Source organism: Folsomia candida, unplaced genomic scaffold (assembly GCF_002217175.1).
Source record: "Folsomia candida strain VU population unplaced genomic scaffold, ASM221717v1 Fcan01_Sc001, whole genome shotgun sequence".
Lineage (NCBI taxonomy): Eukaryota > Metazoa > Arthropoda > Collembola > Entomobryomorpha > Isotomidae > Folsomia > Folsomia candida.
Genome location: NW_019091193.1, coordinates 10,562,565 through 10,584,378, shown reverse-complemented (window position 1 = coordinate 10,584,378; position 21,814 = coordinate 10,562,565). Strand labels below are relative to the sequence as shown.

The window sequence follows — 21,814 nt, the reverse complement described above, 5'->3', positions numbered from 1 at the left end:
CACTCGAAACACTTTTTTCTTGATACATATATACGTGCCATCGCCTCTTTTTATGGAGAAAAGTATAATATTCACAATATCATAGATTAAATGAGTACGGGAGCGAAAAATGAATTCTATTAAAACATTTACTCAAGGGAATTTCACGTTGATTGAAGATTTCTAATAAAACCGTTTCACGTTTAAGTTTGTTTTGTGCAAAATAAATATGTAATGAGTTGCACGTTTACACCACATTTATAATTCTCACAAGTTTTTACTTCAACGAGCGAGCCCAATCTGTACTTTCACTACTCGTGTTAAATGCATAAATAAAAAGCTAGGTATGTATGCAGACACAAAGTTGTAATTTATTTCTAGTTTTTATTTGTGCATGTAGAAACTCGAATTGTAAAGCTTAGATTTGAGTTTAATGCTTTTGCGATGTACAAATGACGATTATCAATAATTGATTGCAAATAAATTATTTTCACGACATTGATTTATTAATTACGCACATCGAAACATACAACATACATTAATTCCATTTTTGTGACGAGTGAATAGGAAAATCAATCTACTGCACATATAATTTCATAAATAGCATAATTTTTGAAATATACGTATTACAACAATCACAATTTCTCCAAATAATTTTTAGATTCATACATACAATAAATTGATTTGGCGCTGCTTGCAGAATAGTCACATAATATAAATTCATTTTAATCAAAATAATCTCGGGTCGTTCTACTTACATCACATCGAATGCTCAAGTATAACATTTGTGTAGAATTTAGTTTATTATGTAGCACATCATGAAAGTATATAATATTTTTGCTTACACAACAATTATGCAACAATTCCTATTTTTATAACTTTTTTACCGACATGACTGTCAAGTTCACACGAAGTCGTTCCGTGGTCGCTGCCTTCGATCTCCTAAAAATACAAGAGATTTTTTAATTACAAATATAAAATCAGACAACAATAACATGCCGTGCCCATTCTTAGAGGAATTATAGGTATTTGCATTGTTAATTAATTAATTGTGCAAGTATTGAAAAGAATTTAAATATTGTACATATACTAACTTTCGTGTAAAAGCAAGCAGCATTATCAGACACCCAGACATAGATACGACGACTATATGTACATATACATAATAAACAGGCACAACCGACATATGTATTTACTACGTACAAATAAATTTATAAATGTAAACGGAGATGCGAGTAAAATTAAAATTATGAAAATCGGCTCGCGGCGGTCATGGACGGGAATTGGAGCGGATAATGAAGTCGACATAATTTCCCGTTTAGTATGCAAACAACTTTATGAACTAGTACTTCAGAAACATCAGCAGTGGTAGAAGCGGTGGGAGAAAGTGGTGGTGGTGGTGAAAACAAAGTTTGAGAGTGGCATTAGGGGGACACAGAACACGTTTTTGGAGTGTCAAAGAGAATTAAACTTGAGAATTGGTGAATATTTGCGGCATATTGCATCTGCTATTCTAGTCCACCACTTGTTTCCTCATCATCAGAAGAGTGGTGGGCAAACTATATCCGTCTTTACGTACATGTATATAGCTACACACACAGATAGAATTCCTCAACACGGGAATCGTGTCGTCAGGGCAGAGCGTCATGTCGTTTCAAGAGCAAATAAAAATAATCCTGCATTAGTATGTAATTACATGTGGGGACCGTTGTCTGCAAATAGTTATTGGAGATGTGCGCGTATGTATACTTAAGTGATCGAAACTAGTTTGGAGGCAATTTCCTAAACAGAAAATCACATTTTTACAGACGGGAAATGTTATCCTGTATTTCTAGCAAACAAAATAATTGTAGAATATTTTGCATGTCTTCAATCAGTGGTAATATATTGAATATTACTTTGATATATAAAGATGAAAATTACAAGGGACTCGAGACTTGAAATAATATAACGGTATTTCAACAAGCCTTTGTGCTAGTAATTTTGCAACAAGGGACAATTTGAGATTTAACTTGGTTATGTCCTTCCAGTCAAAAAAGTAAAATAACGGCAATATGCGAATTCTTTTATTATTTTTGTGATGAATATAAAGCTTTAATATAAAAAACCTATCATTATAGTTTTATTTAGCCCGGACTAGTCGCTTTCTCCAACCATCGTGAGCTACTTCATTAGGCCCATCGACCAATATTTAATATGACATCTTTATTTTGTATGCATTTATAATCAACATGGCAAATTTCAGATATTTCAGACTAATTTACAAAACAACTGCTATTATTGTCACCCTTTGGGGTCCAGCTTAAAACCAGCCCCTCCTTTTGACAGGAGATTATTTAGAAAAATAGGCTAGCATGCCTCGGAGGGAAGGACGGACATGACTGTTGCGGTAGCCTGGTTTGGGCAAAAACCACAATGATGATGATGACAGGAATACATATGTGTTTTCATTATGAAGCAAATTGTATGCTTGTATGTGCTGAAATGAATACAGGAAGCGTTGTCGCCTACTTTCTAGTAGAATAAACGCAACAATTTTGCAGCAAGGTCGACAGCTTCGACTACGACAAAAAGTTTGCGGACTGAGTTGAATGCCTAATTTGGATTTGCTTCTATTGCGACTGTTTTGTCCCGGAATTGAACGGATTGCTTCCAAACTAACTTTTCCCACACGGAGGCAAAACTCCATATTTCTACTTTCACACGTATGATTTTGCTCATTTCATTCTACGTACATTCTATTTATCATAATTATGTCACCAAAATTACACGATTCCACTTGCATAATACATATTTTGTTTCAACCGCATCCAACATCTAACATTCTTGAGTGTAGTATATAAATATACATAGGTATATATATACGGTTATGTCGGAGTTGTGAAATTTTGCTTGAAATACAATCAAGTAATTATAGGACACACCGCTTTCACTTTTAGTGACATGAATATGGAACCATAAAAAATAACTTAATATTGTGAACATTTTGTTTATGATACGGAATTAAATTAAATTACAATTAAATTTTTTAGTACCACCGAGTAGGTAACTGTCATTTGTGTAATTACTTAAACATAAAATACCGTTTATTTACAGTTACACAGTTGATTTGCTAAGAGGTAACCAACTTGTTAAGAGCAGAAATGTGAAACCAGAAAGAATGGTTTTTGCGTGGAAAAGGAGGCTATTTACTCATCATACAATACTCGAGTCAGATTTGTAAGCTTTGCATGTCTGAGACTCGTTAAGTGAAGCTAAAATTCAGTGAATTAAGCATTTTCCAAATTAGTTCTCGAAAACAAGTGCAAAACAAGCTCAATGCCCAGAATGCCCACTTGACTTTCTCTTCAATTTCTTTCCTATAGAGCATTCTGTGTTGTCGCATTTATATGTTCAGATCAGCCTTAATATGTGCATATGCATGCCTACGTAGCACTAACTCCATTCATAGATGATACATTTGACCTTGAGCTGCTATACGATCTCGTACATGAAATTGCTTTGGGCTCTAGTATCAAACTCAAACGGATATCAAAATAATTTTCGACCATGCCATATCTTCTTTCTGAGAAACGATCAAGGCCATATTTTGATATGATTGATCCACGTCTGTTGTATAACTTTTTAAATAAATCTTCAACTTTATAAGCCTTGAATGACAAACTTGACTATAATTAGTCGACTATGATAAATTGCGGCAAAGCTGCATGTAATGCGATTTGAGTTATGCAAGAAAACGTTAATAAACAAAAGCTGGGTGAACGATTTGTGAAGGATTTTTATATAAAATGAATTAAGACGATCAAGACGACGGCAGACCGGGATAAAGTTGATGTAGGATTAAAAGATGCACGCGGGAGGACGTGTGGATGTGAACTGACTCAGTTTTAAGAGTAATCGTGTTCGATGTGGTGATTTATTATTCCTGTCAAGTCCGTTTTCTTCCGGTGCCTGGTTCAATAGCTATTCTAGTGTTTCTTGGTTTCCTTCAACATAAAGTATAAATAAAGGCGGAAGGTGCTAGATAGATCACTGTTGTGTGTAATGCATCCCTTCCACGCGCGATGCTCATCGTCTCCCTTTCAAAAGACAACCGGCTGCCTCAATCCACTTTCTAAAGTTGCTCGAGAGGAAAGGAAAACATATTGGAATTTTGGTCCGAGAAACTCTCTTCACAAATGTTTCCTGGATCATATCACTTTCCTGCTCCAACCCTAATTTTCTACAAATTCGAAACCATGAAACGTGTTTGCTATGCGTTTTCGATTTTGAGGTTGAGTGCCAAATCCCAAATATCTACCACACCAAGCAACTATTCTTAGTACCATATTCAGTATTATCAGTGCATCACATTCATATGATGCATAAAAAATACATAACAATAAAATAGGGTTTGTACAATAAAATGTATAAACTATATTTCAACCACCCAAAATTAAGCAGATTAGTAACTCGCGAAAGCTGTTAATAGTAATACTAATAATAATATATGTTGCACAATTAGAATGCTTAAGCGGTCAACAGGGAGGGATACATGTACAGGACTTCTAGAGGTACAACAGTTGGTCAAGCCATAACACTGCGGTGACAGTGAGGGGATTGATACCAGTGCAATTAAAGTTGAGATTCTTGGAGAAAGTTGCATCTACATATGTACAGCATACCGAGTCTCCAACAGAAGAGTCTCCAAAAAATAAATACTAGCCGTAACTCACACGTCATATCAAACAACAGAATTAACAACGAGCGTGAACTAACATGATGATGTCAGGTTGTTGTTGTTGTAGGATTCGTGATTAAGTAGTGTAGAAATAATGGTGGAGACTGAGAGAGTGGAAGTTACAGCTAGTTGTCGTGGATTAGAGTTGCGTGACTTCCTCTGGACACGTATAAACTGTGTCTGAAGAATCGACAACAACCTCGAGATAAGTCATGGAGTGTGGTGGGGGGTGTGTTTGGTTGTACGTGTGGTGGCTGTTATGAGAGGAGTAATGTCTCGGAGGGGTCCGAGTCGACACCAACTGACAGTTTAAAGTGGCCGTCGAGGGCATCGCAGTGCTGGCTGTGGCAAATGTTGTATGAGTGTGGCAATATGGCCAACGACCGTAGAAGTCCCGGGTCTTACCACACGACAGCACGCGTCCAAAAGCCGTTCGAAATCTCAGACTCATCGCGTTGAACAGAATCGGATTTATAGCACTGCAAAAAAAACAAAGCGCTGTCAGTAATTATTTTTCAAAATTAATAATTATAATTAAAGTGGTGATACGTGATTCTCAATCTTTGATACTTTTTCAATAATAATTTTAATAATTATATGCGCATGCAACTGCTCGTAATAAATTAAGTACAGGAAGACAACCGAGCATCTGCATATACACAACTCCAAATATTCAATTTATTTGAATCAAATGTTCTAACTAGGTATGCACGTATACATTTACATAAATCATATCAGGCCCCAAATTTAACGATGCCGAAAGTAATAGTAATAAATCTGAAGGTAAGAATAAGTTGGTTTGGGGAGCAGTGGGAAAACTCGACGTAGAACCAAAACCACCAACCATGGTAATTCCACCCTTTCGATCAAAACCATGCTTATTTATGAGTGCACAAAGTTGAGTTGAATAAAGGACAATTCAAGGAATTGTGTAACAAAGTTATCAAAGTTGTCTTATTGCTTTCGCTATATAAAATTCAAACTTGAACAAGTATAAATCATTTATGAACAGTACTTATGCTTCTTATAATACCCGTACTGCTGTAATTATATTTAATTCCCATTGATTCCTGGTAAATAATTCAAACAACTCGTACCACAACCCCAGAGTTGCAGAATTTAATCCAAGATCTTTCCCATTTAATCGATTGCATGAACTTGTAGCACAGTTTCAAAACTTATTATTCAATTTGCATAACAATTTATCACGTTGTCATCGCTGGTTTGCTGCATCGGAACAAGTTTAATACTCCCACTCTCTTTCCAAGGGAAATAATTGAAACAATTTACTTTTCCTGAGTCTTAGAGGCATAACAGAAGAGTTGAAGATGCAGTCCTATGAATAAGTTTATTGTGGGTTCAGTGATTTCCTTGCAATGTACATAAGTATTGTAGTAAAATGGACGGACGAACAGGTAAGTATTATGATGAGGAGTGAGAACACGAAACTTTATTCAGGTTTTCGTTACGTGTAACAGTTACGGTATGACCCATTATCCTCAAAATTGTCAAAACATAACAAACTTGTGATTGCTCCAAATAGAAATTAATATTAATTCAAGGGGTTTTAATGACACGACTGGATTTTAATAAGCTTGAAGTGGGTCATAACATGAGAGAAAATATAAATTACAGTGAAACTTGGCTTATTGGAATATCGTGTTATGTAAGTATGTAGCCCTGAGTTAATGAAAACTTTCTCTTTATTCCTGAATGTACGTTTCAATACCGACCGGAATTTCAATCAAGATCTAAGATGCGCAACAAGACATGGAAAGAAATAGCATGAGAATTCCGTGATTGTACGTATTATATAAGACACATGTACCTCACGTTGATTGGGAAACATTGTGGATACTTTTGATGGCTGTCGTTACGATTATTACGACCCACAACCACAGCGCACATCTTAGCCTGTACGTGCTCAAATTTCCAGATGCACACGTCTCATATATAACGAAGGAACAAAAAGAAGGTAGTTAGTTTGGAAACCTCGATCCCTTATATAACGTTGTATAAGGCGTAAGTAAACCTTGAACAAAGAGGAACTATAGTGTCACACACAAATATACGGTGCTAGACAATAGAGATTTCCAGGGACACAGTGTGACAGTTGGAAAGACAATGGAGAACTAATGCACACTTTTAAAGAGAATAAAACACAGGTCGTCCAGATTTCCATTGTCATTTCGTCCGAATCAAAATTGGCATTATCCATCCAAATCTTTGCATCTGGAAATGCAAGACTATTTTCACACAATTCCTTGCCCTTATTTCTCTCAGAGATACACACCCACAAACCATAATCAGATTAACTACAGAAACTTTGCTAAAGACCTGAGATAAATATATTCCATTGGTATGGATCGGGTTTGGAGAAAATTGCAAAGTCCAAAATCGTATTATCTGTGTTCTGTTCTGATCCAGGAAGTCGCGTTCAGCATATTCTCGTCCGAATGTATGAAATATGTCAAGTATTTTTATTTTATGAAAATGCTCATCCAAAATCTAAATCATCAGAACTTTAGTAATTTTCTGATATATTGTATAACGATATGCATACATATACACAAGTATACTACCGATGGTCATACTTATACCTCAGCCATGAGTGATAAAAAACGATGGCGGTAGGAAAATAAATCATAGGACGGGGTGGATTTTTTTGTTTCAACGTTAGATAGAGCTCAAAAAATTGTTCAGCCTATTTATCAATGAAGCCCATCTACGCCTCCTCCAGACGTAAAATAACTCGCTCCATTGACCACACGTACATAGCACCGTTTGCCCGATAATTTTTTGCAATTTGAAACCTCGTCTAGCCGGCTTTATTTCTACAGCTCAGAACTTTTTTGTGCGACGCTATGAAAATACAAAAGTCGAGCATTACAAAAAACCCACGTACGGCTGGACTAAAACCTAATAAATCTTTCGGGATCCTTCACGAAGGTACAGCTTTATAGGATTTAGTGACTAGAAGCTAATGAAGATGTAATGTGGATTCGGCCTAGTTCACTACCTCGCCAATATCCCCACCGAAGTTAACCATGCTTATGAAAATATTTTATTGTTAAACGTTAGATTGACGATAAAAATGTAACTTGTTATAATGCATTTCATATCACGTATTAATTTACAATTTATTTTATGCCGACAAAAAATGTCATTAAAATGCCATTAAGAATAAAAATGTAAATGTCGAGATAAACTAACACTGTTTTGAAAGTTGTAAATTTAATAAATCGCGAATAAAAAAACCATATACACGCATGCCCTATGTACTACCGTTAGATTATATCAGTCTTACTGACAGTGACAGTAAAGTTATTACACATATTTGTTATTAGTGTGGAAAAGCATGGGCATAATGGTTGGGAAGACCAGCATCCTGCGACAACTGAGCTAAAGTGAAAGTCGATCTCCCGAATTCAGAAGGCTGACTGCAGGGAAGGAAATGACCATCATCAAACGAGTGGATACTTTCTTTAAACGGAACTCTGGCTTTTATACCCGGAGAAAGCTTTTCCTTGGCTGACGCTGACTAAAACACGCCACTGCTGGTTACGTAGGTATGTAGAACATCTTGGCCAAGTTGGGTAACAAACCATAAAATCATTGGATGATGGGATCGGATCTTCCAGCATTAATAAGTATGTACCATCGTCGCCCAAAGCTCAAGTTTCTTGTAATACGTGCGTGTACCTAGTGAAGTGGGTGGGTGGGCTGGGATAGGATTTTGTAATCACGAGTAATAGGATTTTGCGAATAAGGTAACATTAATGAAAATGTTTATTTTGGAGCTTATGTTTACTGGTGTAAATGATGCTCAACGTACCACAGACTGCCATCAAAGGTCATTTACGCCAATTGAATCTTTAATCCAAATATATATGAAATGTCGGATGGTAAACTTTCTCCATCGTGGCTTGCTTCGCGACCCCCTTTCATTAATCCAAGTGCTAATGGAACCCATAAACATAGAGTTAGTTGAATGATTTAAGAGAAAATGTACTATTACAGTCTTCATTCCCTGCTTTAATTACATCAAAGCTCGTTTTTTGAATGATTTATTAGTCTAATTTAGAAGAAAGAAGCTTTTACTGGGAATAATCTACTGACTTTATTTTATTCCCTTTCTGTGTTTTCACTTTCTTCGGCTCTCGTGTTTCTAAAATTCGTCTTTTGCATTTCAAAGACTAATTTGCCAATTACCAAATGAAAAATGGTTTAACTCATCCTGGTGTCTAAAGTCGGCTCTCTAAGCAAGTAAACTGGTTGGATGGAGGTTGATGTGGCTTTGTCTTTCACTGCACATTCGTACATATGTAGGTATCTTTATAAATAGGTAACTGCACTTTCCTCAATTCACAATGAAATTCTTACTGTCGTAGTTCTCGTGTGAGCATGGAGCGTAGAATCTTATGACGTGCAACTGCTTAACAATCTAAATATATTTTACAATAACCTCCGATAGGATTCCTGACATTCTACAAGGATAAATATGAATAAAACATGCATAAAAAAGGGTTAAATTTGTCGGCATAGATTATTCTAGTACCCGATAACTCGCAGCCTGCAATAATGTTTCTTGTCTTATTTACTTGAGTACCCAGCAAGCTGAATAAATACCGCGTAGGGACAGATCACGGCGTTCCGGAAATGCATTCTCCTCTTTTATTTATTTGAACTGTATCAGTGGATTTTTAGGAAGGGGTGTAATGTGGCATGGAAAATATAACCATGGGAAGAGGTTCTCGGAACCCAAGCACAAATTTTGCAAAAACACCTGTCGTCATAAATTCAGCTTTATGGATTTGCCCATACCTTCTTGGTCAGCTATTAACACGAATTCGTTTTAATGCTACGGTGATGCTGATATTTTAAGGACTTCTGTGTTACAAAAATCGTACTAACCCTAGTCACCCAATGTATGTGCAGAATATTTTATATAAAATAATGAGGGGCTATATATATTTTCACAACTACCATAAGTTTACGACCTCCTACAATTTGTACGGAGCACATAAACTGTCTCGCAGTTTTTTTAATGTGAAGGGGCTTTCAGGAGAAATCTGATAAAAACTTGAGAAACATGGAAAACATTTATTAGTTACCTGTTAATGAAGACACAGGTTTTTGCAAATATCAAAAACCAAAGGTCCATAAATTTCTCCTGTGCGAAAGAGTTATACACGAGCAGTCCACGGTAGGGTAGCCAGAGAATTGCAAAGATGATCACCACCATGCACAGCATTTTCACCACCTGAGTAAAAACAAACAAGTGATTAAGATTAATAAGATCCTCAACTTGCTTTCACTTCTCACATGTATATCTCAGTTGTCTGGTTCGCAAATAGATAGACAGCAAACCCAGTTTTCATTCGTTCAAGTTCAACAAACACAAATTCCCAGTCCCAACACTAACAATGATAGATGATGTAGTCGAGTGCAACTTGGCAGACAAGATATCTTAAAAAGATCGCAGAAAATACTGCTTTAGAAATTGCAAGTTCACACAATCTTTCTCCCAACACGATTACAATTTGTAATTTTATTTTATTCGCTATCAATTTATTTAATTTTTCTTGTGTGGTATATGTTTACTCCTCTACGAAAAGCAATGGAAACTGACTAAATAAATTGAAAATTCACCTCAGGCTGATCAATCATGATTAGTACCTGCGGCTTTGAAAATCAAAGTTCACAGAGGCGCATTTTCAATTCCATCATTTCCATCACATTTTTGCATTGCAGCAAAGTGTTGCATAAGTTTTTATTCTTACGTTCAAGGTTTTGAAGTCTCAGAATAAATTGAATGTGGAAATATTTTTTGACTTAGTAATAAAAAGAGGCTCAAAAATATCTCAAATATTTCAAATTTGGCAGCTCGGTTATGTCTTGCGTAAATATATGCATATTTGAATAAATAAAAACTTTGACCCAGTGAAAGACATGATTCGCGTCACTCCTATTTTCATCTTGGCGAAAGTTTTCAACCTATCCATATACATATTCGCAAGTCTTATTTATTAAAAAAATTGATAAAAATTTGCAGACCAATTTTGTTTTATTCAAACGAAACTTTCTCTAAGAAAGAAGAAGCCGTCTGGATAAAGTAAACAAACTCTCGTCATGTGAAGCATCCATGCCGCCGTGTGATCCAAGTGAAGGCGATCATTTATGTTTATCTCCAACAATCGAGAAGTTGAATGACTCTGTTCTTATGATACCCAGCAAATCCGTCCAATTTCCTTTTACATGGGACAAGATGAAAAAGGGATAAGTTTTTAGATCAGTCTACAACATGGAATTCAACAACATCTTCTGTTTTGATACGCGTTAGTAACGCGACGTTACCGCGAATTCGTCTGTAAACAAAAGGCTTTCATCAAACTTTCTCTTATTTCTTTTGCATTATTTTCCTATTTTTCCTCTGCTGAGATGCTTGAAAAAAACTATGCATTCACATTGAAAAGTTTATCACCTGTAGACATGCCGAGACCTTACTTGAGTGTTGTCTCGAGAGCGGTAATGAGAACACAAGTATGTAAACTTTTATAATGGATAACGGCATGTTTGTTTTATTTATAAATTTCCATTAGCAGCACAAGTAAGACAAGATTGTTTTCAATCTACTCGAATTTCATCTTAATCTAAAATATTGAAAATCCTTGTTGTTGGGAGTCTACATAACGTCAATAAGCAAGATGATTACCAATAAAAAGAGCGGCTTATATTACACAAGACAAGACTATAAGATAATACTTATATAATTTTAAAATACTTCATGCTGAGATTATAAAATGAATCAATAAATTGTGCATTGTATAATCTGGCAAATTCTCACAAGGAATTGTGAGGGCGAAAAAGTAGAAAACTAGGAAAGGGTCACGGTGTTATTCAAAACGGGGAGGATATAAAAATACAAAGATAATACTGTACGAAACTGCCAAGTTTATTCAGACAGAGGACAACAAAGGAACAAAATTGGCACGGGAGAAAGCTAGCGTCACTGATTTCAGTTCCCACAAGGCGACGAAATTCATCTCTTGAAGCATGTCATAATTCTTCCCACTCACTATTGAGCTCCTCCTAAAAGGATGCCATCAACCGAGCTGGTCGAGTGTTATGGAAGTGAAGCCATCGCATTCTGGGCACAGGGTGAGAAAGAAGTGGAGAAATGTCAATTGAACTCCATCCACCAGGAAGAAAATATATATCACGAGGTCCTTCCGCTAGACGAAAACTCGGGAAATATATACGTCCTCAAGTTGAGGTGTGATTTAATAAGAAATAAAATTCTAGAGAGAGTGACTCATTTGCAGAAAATGGGAATCACGCTTTCACCACTTTCACTTGACAAGGCCTGGCGGGCGACGGGGGGAGCACAAGTGCAAAACAAGAATGATGCAATTAAATATATGGCACTTGTTCTCAACTCGGCAGTGGAGGCGGATGTTATCTCGAATTTTGTATAGCAGTGCTGAATGGAGGGCAGAAAACAAGAATTAAGCCGAAGCATGGGGCTCATTCAGAGAAAACCCAGCAAATTCGCCATCACAAGGAAGCAAATGAAAAGAATTGGGTGCAAAGGATGGGAATACAGAATTATTCAGTCAAAAGGTGAACACTGAGTAAGTGTGGGACTTGGCTTTCACTCATCTCATGTTCATTGCCTCGACGTCTCTGGAATTGAAAGTGCCCTGGTTCATCCTTTGTAATGGCACGATAGATAAATGATGATTCCCACTTTATGCATATTACAATCCATAACCTCGATTCATCTCGATCACTAGACTCATTTTTCTTTCGTAACTTTGCCCATTACCAGTTAGCGCTGGTCCCATTCCACTAATTATAATTCTTATGGCTTTGAAATGAATATATTGGTTATAAGTTGTGAAGACATTCTGAATTCTTTTGCTCAAGTTTGCATAATACAAAATACGTATAATATGCATATTAGATAAAACTACATATTCATGGGTGCAGTAAAGTTGTTAGTAATATTCTACAACTGATTTGTCGTCATTTTTTACTAAAAAAAATAATACAATTTTTCCGTGTTATCGGCCATTACTGGACAACACTTTTGGAAAAATGAGGGAAAAAATCAACTGTATGCTGGACACAATAGCAACCTTTCAGCCGATTATTTCTCAGGTTCGCCTCAACGAAGGGCTTTATTCCCACACAAAATAGAAAAGTTCAGCTGCGGTAGCTCGTGTGACATGTAATTTGCTAGTAGTGTTGGGGGCGAGGCAGTGCAAATCCCATGAAAGAAAAAAAAAATCATGGCGAAGGTTTGAACAAATGCATGATTGATTATTCAGGAGATATTTATTTGGCAAACTGAGCGAAAGTGTGTTTGAACTTGTTTGAACCAAACTTTTTCGATAAATGTTATCATTGTACAAGTTGAGCCCCTGAATTTTTCGATTCAATGAAACAAAAATACCACCATTTTCAACTTTCACATTTCCAGAGATGCATATTATCACGGATTCAATGGGCCACGGGACGGAAGAGTCAACGTGGACAGACACTTATAAAACATTTAATGCGAAACAGTTTCCAATTTCACACGCTTCAAAAACCCATTTAACCGAATTTCTTGCCTCATTGAATTTGAACGTCACATCGCTTACGGGGTAACCTTTACACATATGTAGTTATAGTTGTAAAAAACAAATATAGACACCGTAACCTTGCTGTGCACTGTAAATACTCTGTAGTACTACTAACTCGTGTGCAATTACATACCTATAGTACTAAAAGGGGTTTTACGTAGGCAACTATAACGTCCTAAGTATGACGTAAAAAGACTGCGATTACATATAGCGGAAAAAATACAAAACAGTTGAAGAAATGTCATGGAATTCAGTCAAGCATCCTAATACGTACATACCGTTTCTCTAACTGAGCATAAATTATCGTTATGCGGTGCCACATAGTCATTTCAGGAAATTAGGATTTCTATCACACGTTCAAATTGGAATTTCATCGCGTTTCAGAAATAACTCAAGCAAACTGGGGCAGCAGCGTTGCACTTGTTTCCAAATCGATCCTCATTCAGAAAGATAAATTATCGGGAATGTTGCCGTCATAAATCAAACCGAATATGTCCACCGCCAAGTCATATTGAAATTGCTTCTAGATTCCTGCCTGACATTTGCTCTCCCTCAGTACAAATTGTTTCTTCCTGTTCTTTTTAGTGAAAGTGAATGAACAGGAATTGGAAATTGTCCCAATCGTTTGGACGACGATTTAATTTCTTGTTCATATATTTGAAGGAATCGTTGAAAATTTTTGATTATACTTTACGATATTAAATTAGTTTTAGTACAGGTAAAAAGTGAGAGAAAAGTTATAAATACATACGTAATTGGAATATGAATAGAATTTGCATACTGACTTTCTATACTATACTTATTTAGTAAATTTTAGCATAAATGATGGATCCGCCCTAGATTAGGTTGGCACAGAAGACGACAATTTTGCTTTTGTGAGATGGCATTATCTTTTTGGTGTGAAATGTCACACACTTTTCTCGTCTCATATATCTCTCACGACTCCCACAGAGTCCATTCCCAACGCAGCAACAGCAGAGCAGCCCACCCGTGGACACTAGTGGTGTCAGTCTATTTCTCGTTCTTGGCAAAACTCATTAGAGCGTCTTACAATTTCTCTTGCCTAAATAAATATTAGGATTAGTCCGTCCATCAGACATCTCGTCTTCAATCACCAAGTAATGAGCTAATTCATGTATCCTCTCAAATTAAGACTAATTCTATGTGAACATAGTCGTTAGCTGCTCTAGTTTTGGACGGTTTTCATATTGTACCAATATGTATTTACTTGGAAATACTAGTTCCAAGTACCTAGGTATGCATTTAGTTAAACGAAAATGTAATTTGCTGTAGGGTTAAGAACCAACTAAGTGAAAGCATGCAATTATTATGTCTGTGTAATCAGGCAGGTACCATATTTTCACAGAATCCCAACGTCCGGTATGAACCGGGTAAGTGTCCCAGAACCACAATAGTGTTTACGGATGGTTGAGTTTAATTAGAAAATCATGCCGTTTGTGTTTTTTGAAAATAATGGATGATTATTGTCTAGGCTATATCCTAGATTTAGTTTTGGACCTCCAAATTCCACGTCTGGCACCGCACTTGGTTGGTTTGGTACGTAGAAATGAAAATTAGATTTACGAGACCAGCTTCAGCTTGAAATTGCTGATAATATACATAAACTTGTCGTTTGAATATATCACTATGAAATCAGACTGGGCGACAGTCATGGCTGGTTGGATACATCACAAAACCTTAGTACATACACCTTTACATACATATTTGTTTGCCCGATTTTATTAAATGTATGAATATAATGCGAGGCTATATGTAAGTATGTCAACATTTAATGGGAACGGTTCTCATCCAGAAAATGTGTAATATCCAGCAATGTGAAATATATATTTCAGATGCAAAATACAACTGCCGAAATTTCTCAAACGCAATGCAAAAACTCTGCTTAATGAAACAGATAACCACTTGTCCTTGTAAGACGTTTATCTAGCAGGTTTCAACCAAATTATTCAACGAAGGATAAAGACGGAGCGCAAATTTATGAACTATTTGTGCTTAATTTGACGCGCTACCATGAATAAGTAAACGCTGACAAACTGCTCTTCTTCCTAGTTTGAGAAGAGATGGGAAATAGATTTTCAGGTCGGGCTGAGCTAATCAAGACGGATCAATCAATCAGACTTGTTATAAGTATTCAATGGCGCAATCATCAGTGACCTAAACCCGGTGGGTGAGCCTAATTTATCCGATTGCTGCTCGCCAATGCGTGGCTCGCTCTGAGGAGTTTCCCTTCATTGTTCCTTCCTTCCGACTTCCTGTTCATCTTGGTTTTCTGCCCAACATCACACCGCTTGAATATATTCTTGGCAAACTCCATTCCACTCAACTGACTTCATCAATCATGAGTGAGTGAAATTCGTATTTAGTTGTTCAGATCATGATCACTTGGACCCGTTTCCTTCCGTTGGGTTCGGTTCAGTCAAGTGAGCACTAGCACTTTACAAACTACGACCTTGAAGGATACTTATTTTAATCAACATTTATATCAAGATCATTTCTTTTACTGCACAGCTTTGCCAATGTGTTGTAGGAAATTGCTCTCAAGTTCTATATACTTGGCTACTTTACGAATCCCTCGAGTGACGTAAAAGACTTCGTTCCATGGCACATGTATGTAGGGGCCAGGATTTTAGAGAGAAATATGTGCGTCCATCGCACTAATAGAACAACTAAATTGCAATCACATTTCCCGACATTGATACCCAATCGCAATCATTTCATTGGACAGAAGTAATTAAAGTCATATTCACATTCTCGTGTGGATTGGTTGCGGACTGCTTCTTTTGGGTTGATTCCTTTTGGCTGGAATTGTTAAAAGCATGCGATGCAGTGGTTTTGACCGTCTAGCCAATCTCAATGAATTTCTATTTCGTTTGTCAGTTAATTTCGTATGTTGTTGATCACGTCAAAGTTCTACTGAAGTGATTTCTAGTCAGTCTCTCTGCTCGAATTACTTGTGAGGGGAAATTAGACCCAAAAACGGCTTCAGACAGGAACAACGGCACAAAATTAAAATGCATTGCCAATGTCAAAGTAATCCCTGTGGTGGTAACGGCAACAAATTCAAACGGTTTATATTTCAGGCTATATATCAGTGTAATGGCAAACGGGAATATGTATGTAATATACGGTGAAATTACAAAAGGAAACGAGTTAAGGGCAGGCTTTGAAATTGAATTAGTTGATTAATATAGGATTGACACATTGATGCTTTATAACGTCAGTAGAACGAATGAAGATCAATCTTTGCCAAATTGGCTCCAGGACTGACTACTGCATAGAGTTGCCACAAAGTTGCCCCCACCACTTTACGTAAGCTACAAATAAGATAAGCAGTCCTCATTCCGAAACTGTACTGAACTCGGGCAGGAGCAGTGCCACAGAATTAAATAGAATTTTGCAAGATTTGTATTCAATTTGCCTGAAAAAGAGATTCTGAGATGTTTCTGAAATTGAACTTTATATGCCCAATGATCTCAGGCGCATGTATACTTATATAAGTTGCACTCAAAACTAGGATACCTGCGAGAGGCCTAAATTACAAAGTCGTGATGTGATGTAAGTAATAAGTAAGCAGACAGAGTATGAAAATGAAGTAGAGAAAAGGAAGAGAAACCACTTGAAAGTGAATGTAAAAGTGAAATTCTTTCGGCACAAGCAATTTTTACCTATCAAATTTTGAGTTGGGCTGCATATTACGTAGAAAACGGATATTTGCATGAAGGAGGTTCCATATTATTCCGAAATAGACAGAGATGCACATTATTGGACTGCCCGCCCAAAATATTAGTATTACATAAATTACGACGGAGGTTAAATATTTACAAAAATTCCTCCACCTGTGGACATTGGAATTTTACGCATGCAGAGAAATGGTTGCATGACAAAACATGGCGACAAACGTATGTCAAGTAATGGGGAAGGAAGGACTATCTGACACTGAAATATTGACTGAGATAGAGTGCTCTAGATGGGAAAAAGTGAAAGTGATGAACATGGATCATGGGAAAGTCGTAAGAAATCCCTCCACGAACCACCGCACCGACCTCATAACGGCGCCTCATAATTTATTACATATATATTTCACCCATTCTGGTGAAATGGATAGTAATTTCATCCAGTGCTTACCCTAAGCATTGGTAGGCAGGCAGCTGAGGAGAGCGGATACGAGAAAGGTTGGAGAGGGCATGGCATGAATATACTAGGATAAAACTAATCCCTCCAACGTCGCCCACAAAACAAACAAATGACGAAAACGCCAACTTCAAGAATTCTCCCACAACTATTCCATTTTGGACGTCATGTGCCCGATTCTGTGCTCTGCTGAGTTTTCCTTGTTGGCGGAATTGATGTGCATATGCTTTACCCAACATCAAATAAATATCTAGTTATCCAGATTACGTTGAGCAGAGGTCGACCCAAGTATTTGCAAAACACTCGACCCTCTAAATTTATTAAACGATGAATATTTAGGGCTCCAGGGATCTCATGATTTGTGTCACAAAGTGCAGGAATACAGCTGCAATTCGTTCTAATTTGTCGAGATCCTCAACAACAAGTGGGAGAGATTCCGTGCCAATGCATGTTTTATGTACATTGCCCACAAGCAAAATCTGATGCGTTTTATATGCGAGGCATGGCAGGCTACTGTTACCCTTCGATTTGTATTCAAGATTGCATCTTGCATGCTTGAGCAAATCTTCACTTTACTTGCAGTTTTACTCTGTAAATCTTAGTATTTCCCAAGAACGACGTATATCCTGTCAGTTAATAATTAATTTGCTGGTTGAACATCCACCAGAAGAATTGATAAACTTTTCACATTAACCTTGCTTAATAGGACTGAAATCGATCTCTATTCCAATTTGTGGGTAATTTGAGAGTGGGCATTCGCAGAATTACATAACTGCAATTCTGAGAACCCATACTAGCTTATTCTGCCGCATCGTGTGCCAAAGACACAGCAAGTCTCACTGAGGATGAGTCTATATGCTCGACCTCTGGTTGGGCATGCAAAATTCATGTTCAAATTTTGGGAAATGGCTAGAAATATAGGTGGATGCTAATTATAGTTACCTGCACTCGTGACGCATTGGTTTTAGAGGAGTCGACCGACAATGGTCCGTTTGTTCCATGATGGGATGATTTGGCATTTTGACTTTGATACAAAATTCTTGCAATCAGTCCGTACAAGATGACCTTGGGTAAAAAAAGAGGTACTAATGAGTATAATAAGGTATTCAAAACTATAAATACACGTAATCATGTAGTTTATGACATACCGACAGTAGAAGTGGTATCACATAGAAAACAACTAAATCCGTGAAATAATAGCCAAGGTACTGGTTGCGCTCTATTTTGTACTCGCAACTCTCAATGTTAGCAAATCCTTTGTAAAACCTAAAATTGTGATAATAAACGTGTCATTATAATAATCTGTGCAGTTTTGATGTTCAACTAAATTCTGCATGAAATAAAATATACTGATCATTTCAGATATTAGGATGAACAAGACACATAATACATTTATGACATTTGATTTTAACCAGAAAAATTGTATACTGCATCGACATTCGACAAGGACTTCATGCCCAAGCCCAATATCCCATGCTCCTGTCATGGGCATGTGGCATACAACAAACTCATACTTTTCGTACTTTCACTGATATCTGAATGTGCAACGATTACGTATGTAAGACTTACAGGGGATAAGTTTGTGTGAGAAACAACCAGGGAAAGCAGTAGATCAGGGCGAAAATCCAAACTCCTATAAGCAGATTTTATATGTTACAATGATGCTTATATTTTTTGTAATCTGTAAGTCTAAAAGTTATTCATACCCGCAATAATTTTCTTTGCTCGATTCACAGTGCACACTGTTTGAGCTTAAAATAACAAGTGAAAATAACGGTACATGATTTCAGTGAAGACTAACCGTATGCACCACATATGTGCATAAATACATAAATATAATACATTGTATATAATAATGGTACAAGTGCGAAAGTCCTACATACCGAAAAATGGCTTACATATTGCGACCCATCTGAAAAAAAGTTGTCAATAATGCATCAACATTGTCAATCTTGTCATTACGTCTTTTACACGAAACCCAACACCAAACAAACAAACAAAACAACCAGAGTCACACATGTACATACCTTTCTACAGTAAATGCAGCCAAACTCAGTGATGAAACATTGATCCCCAAATGTTGTAAGAAGATGAGAAGACGACATCCCAGTTCACCCCAAATCCAAAGGTTTCCTACCCAAATGAAAGCTATTAATGTTGTCACTATTTCTGGGCAGGCATTTATACCGATTATACAGACGGTGACACTTGTTATTGACACTTATTGATAATGTCACTTATTATTATTAATATAACAATCTGCTTTTAGATTGAGAGCTGCCGGTCAAGAACACCACTATACATATGTCAATTCTTATGTACGTACATGTTTTATTATTGAGAACCTTACCTACTACGTAGTAGCTGACAATCTCCTGAGGTACGGACGCTAGTAACACAATGCTGTCAGCAAGGGCAAGGGACACGAGATAGCAATTTGTTGGAGAATGCATGCTCTTCGTTCTGGCCACGACGACGACGACCATGAGGTTACCGAAGACACCCACGAGAAACACAATGCCCTGGAAGAGGGTCCCCACTATGCGATAGTTGTATGAAAAGTACAAAGGATCCTCACATGGCGTGTCGTTCCGACCAATCCAACCCTTCAAGCAAAAATAGGGATCTTCAAGGAAGACTTTGTACGGATCCGGAACAGTGTCATTAGAACTTTCGGGATACAACTGCTCTGGAGCACAGTCAAGTGGGCTGGTGCAATTAGCGAACAACATTGTGAAGGTTCGACGTGCACAAAAGCAGTTCCTCTCTCTCTTTGGTCTTTTACTGACGCATGAATCCGTCGACGGAATCAAGTTGTTGTTGAGAATGCCACTCGCATAATTTAATAATGGAGTGCTTGATGGTTATGACAAAAGGATCGAGATGGCACAGCAGATATTTTTAAAAATTACGAGAATAGCTCACTGGCTGTTTCCTAAGCTGGTTTGAAAACAGAATGGATAAGGTCTAATCTTTTAGAGAGAGTTCACGAGGCGTATTCGCCGTCCGAATAAAATAAATTATTATGACCTGAAATACATCCTTCTTACAGGCCTGGGGGTGGTACGGAATATTTGATATACGTTATTAGCAGTATTATGTTTCTAATTGCGCTGTGCTTTCTTCATCAAGTCGTCCTTACTTCAACCATTCTTTATGATAAACTGTATTTAAAAGCACAACTGACAGAAAGTCCACTGTCCGCGCCCTCCTCCAGCAGCCAGTTTGAAAATATATGTATTTCAGAACTCGTCACGGTTGTTAACTTGTAACACTTTATGTATCCTCCCGAGCAAGAGTTTTATTTACTTATCTGATTTTATGGGCTAATTCGTTACCAACAGTTGGACATGGAAAACTTAGTTTGGGAAAACAGCAACGTATAAATAAATAACGCTTCCTGAGCTGTTCAGTAATAAAACTGATGTCTAATTTGGAATTTTCAAACTGATGTCGAGCAGGGAGAAAGTGTGCCGGTGAATAAGTAGCTGCGTACTTAGGTGGCCCTACTATTTACCCAGTCCAACTTTGCTCATTAGTATATAAAACACCAGCTCACAATCAGAAGCAAATTCTATCCTTTCTCCGTCAACTTGAGCACACGACCGAATCAGAAGAGGATTGTTGTCTTGAGTTGGTGGATGAATATGGAGGTTTGTTTGGCTGGAAGTGAGACGGAAATGAGGATGGATGTGAAAATGACACTGGTGGCTACGAGAGAAAACTCAGAGAGAGAGAGCGAGAGAGTGAGACTGGGAGAAAGTGGTTGAGGAAACCCCCTTTTCAAGATCGCTCGTTTTCTGGAGAAAGCAGAGGCGAGGGAGCGAGTGGCACAATGCAACTGTGTGAGAGACCTAATCGCTCTCAGCTCTCGGTCCACACAACCCAGGCCGTTCAACGGATGGTGAGGGCACGATTACAGACCTATATACACGCCACGTTGGAATTTGGCTTGGTTTTCTCCCTTGCATCCCATTTTCTATCTCGTGCATCTAGCTGGCTGTTGAGCCTGCCTAAGATTTTACAGAAAGAGAGTCTATGGACACAAGCACCAAGATTCAATCAAGTCGGGAAAGTTTGCAACGGGGGTCCAATCTTTATATGTACGTACATATTTATAGACGGATACGTACTACATAGTGCGCATACGGCCGTGTTTTTCAGCAGGAAAGCGATATGAAACGTCTTTAAATTCAACGGCATTAAGCCGCTAATTGTATAATGCAAAGGCAACTGTGTGTAAAGAATGATCGGGTGTGAAAGTCCCATTTGAGACAAAAGAACAAATCCAAATAAAATAATGAACTCAAATCCTTTGAAGTATTGAAACAAT

At 37.3% G+C, this 21,814-nt stretch overlaps 1 protein-coding gene across 3 annotated transcripts; it reads right to left on the bottom strand.

The window, feature by feature from the left end:
* Positions 1 to 684: 684 nt before the first annotated feature.
* On the bottom strand, positions 685 to 21,346 carry LOC110842162 (thyrotropin-releasing hormone receptor). 3 transcript variants are annotated; one of them, XR_004833586.1, is made up of 10 exons: positions 19,832 to 21,346; positions 19,509 to 19,614; positions 19,365 to 19,393; positions 19,188 to 19,232; positions 19,051 to 19,114; positions 18,630 to 18,747; positions 18,424 to 18,546; positions 9,814 to 9,962; positions 4,644 to 5,178; positions 685 to 921 (listed from the first exon to the last, which is right to left on the bottom strand). XR_004833586.1 is itself a non-coding variant. In XM_035846080.1 (10 exons), the coding sequence occupies exons 1-10, from the start codon at positions 20,211 to 20,213 to the stop codon at positions 884 to 886; spliced, it is 1,128 nt and encodes a 375-aa protein (XP_035701973.1). In that variant the 5' UTR covers positions 20,214 to 21,346; the 3' UTR covers positions 685 to 883. The 3 variants fall into 3 exon arrangements, 1 of the variants encoding a protein (XP_035701973.1); XR_004833587.1 differs by having other exon boundaries at positions 4,738 to 5,178; XM_035846080.1 differs by having other exon boundaries at positions 5,105 to 5,178.
* Positions 21,347 to 21,814: the final 468 nt, after the last annotated feature.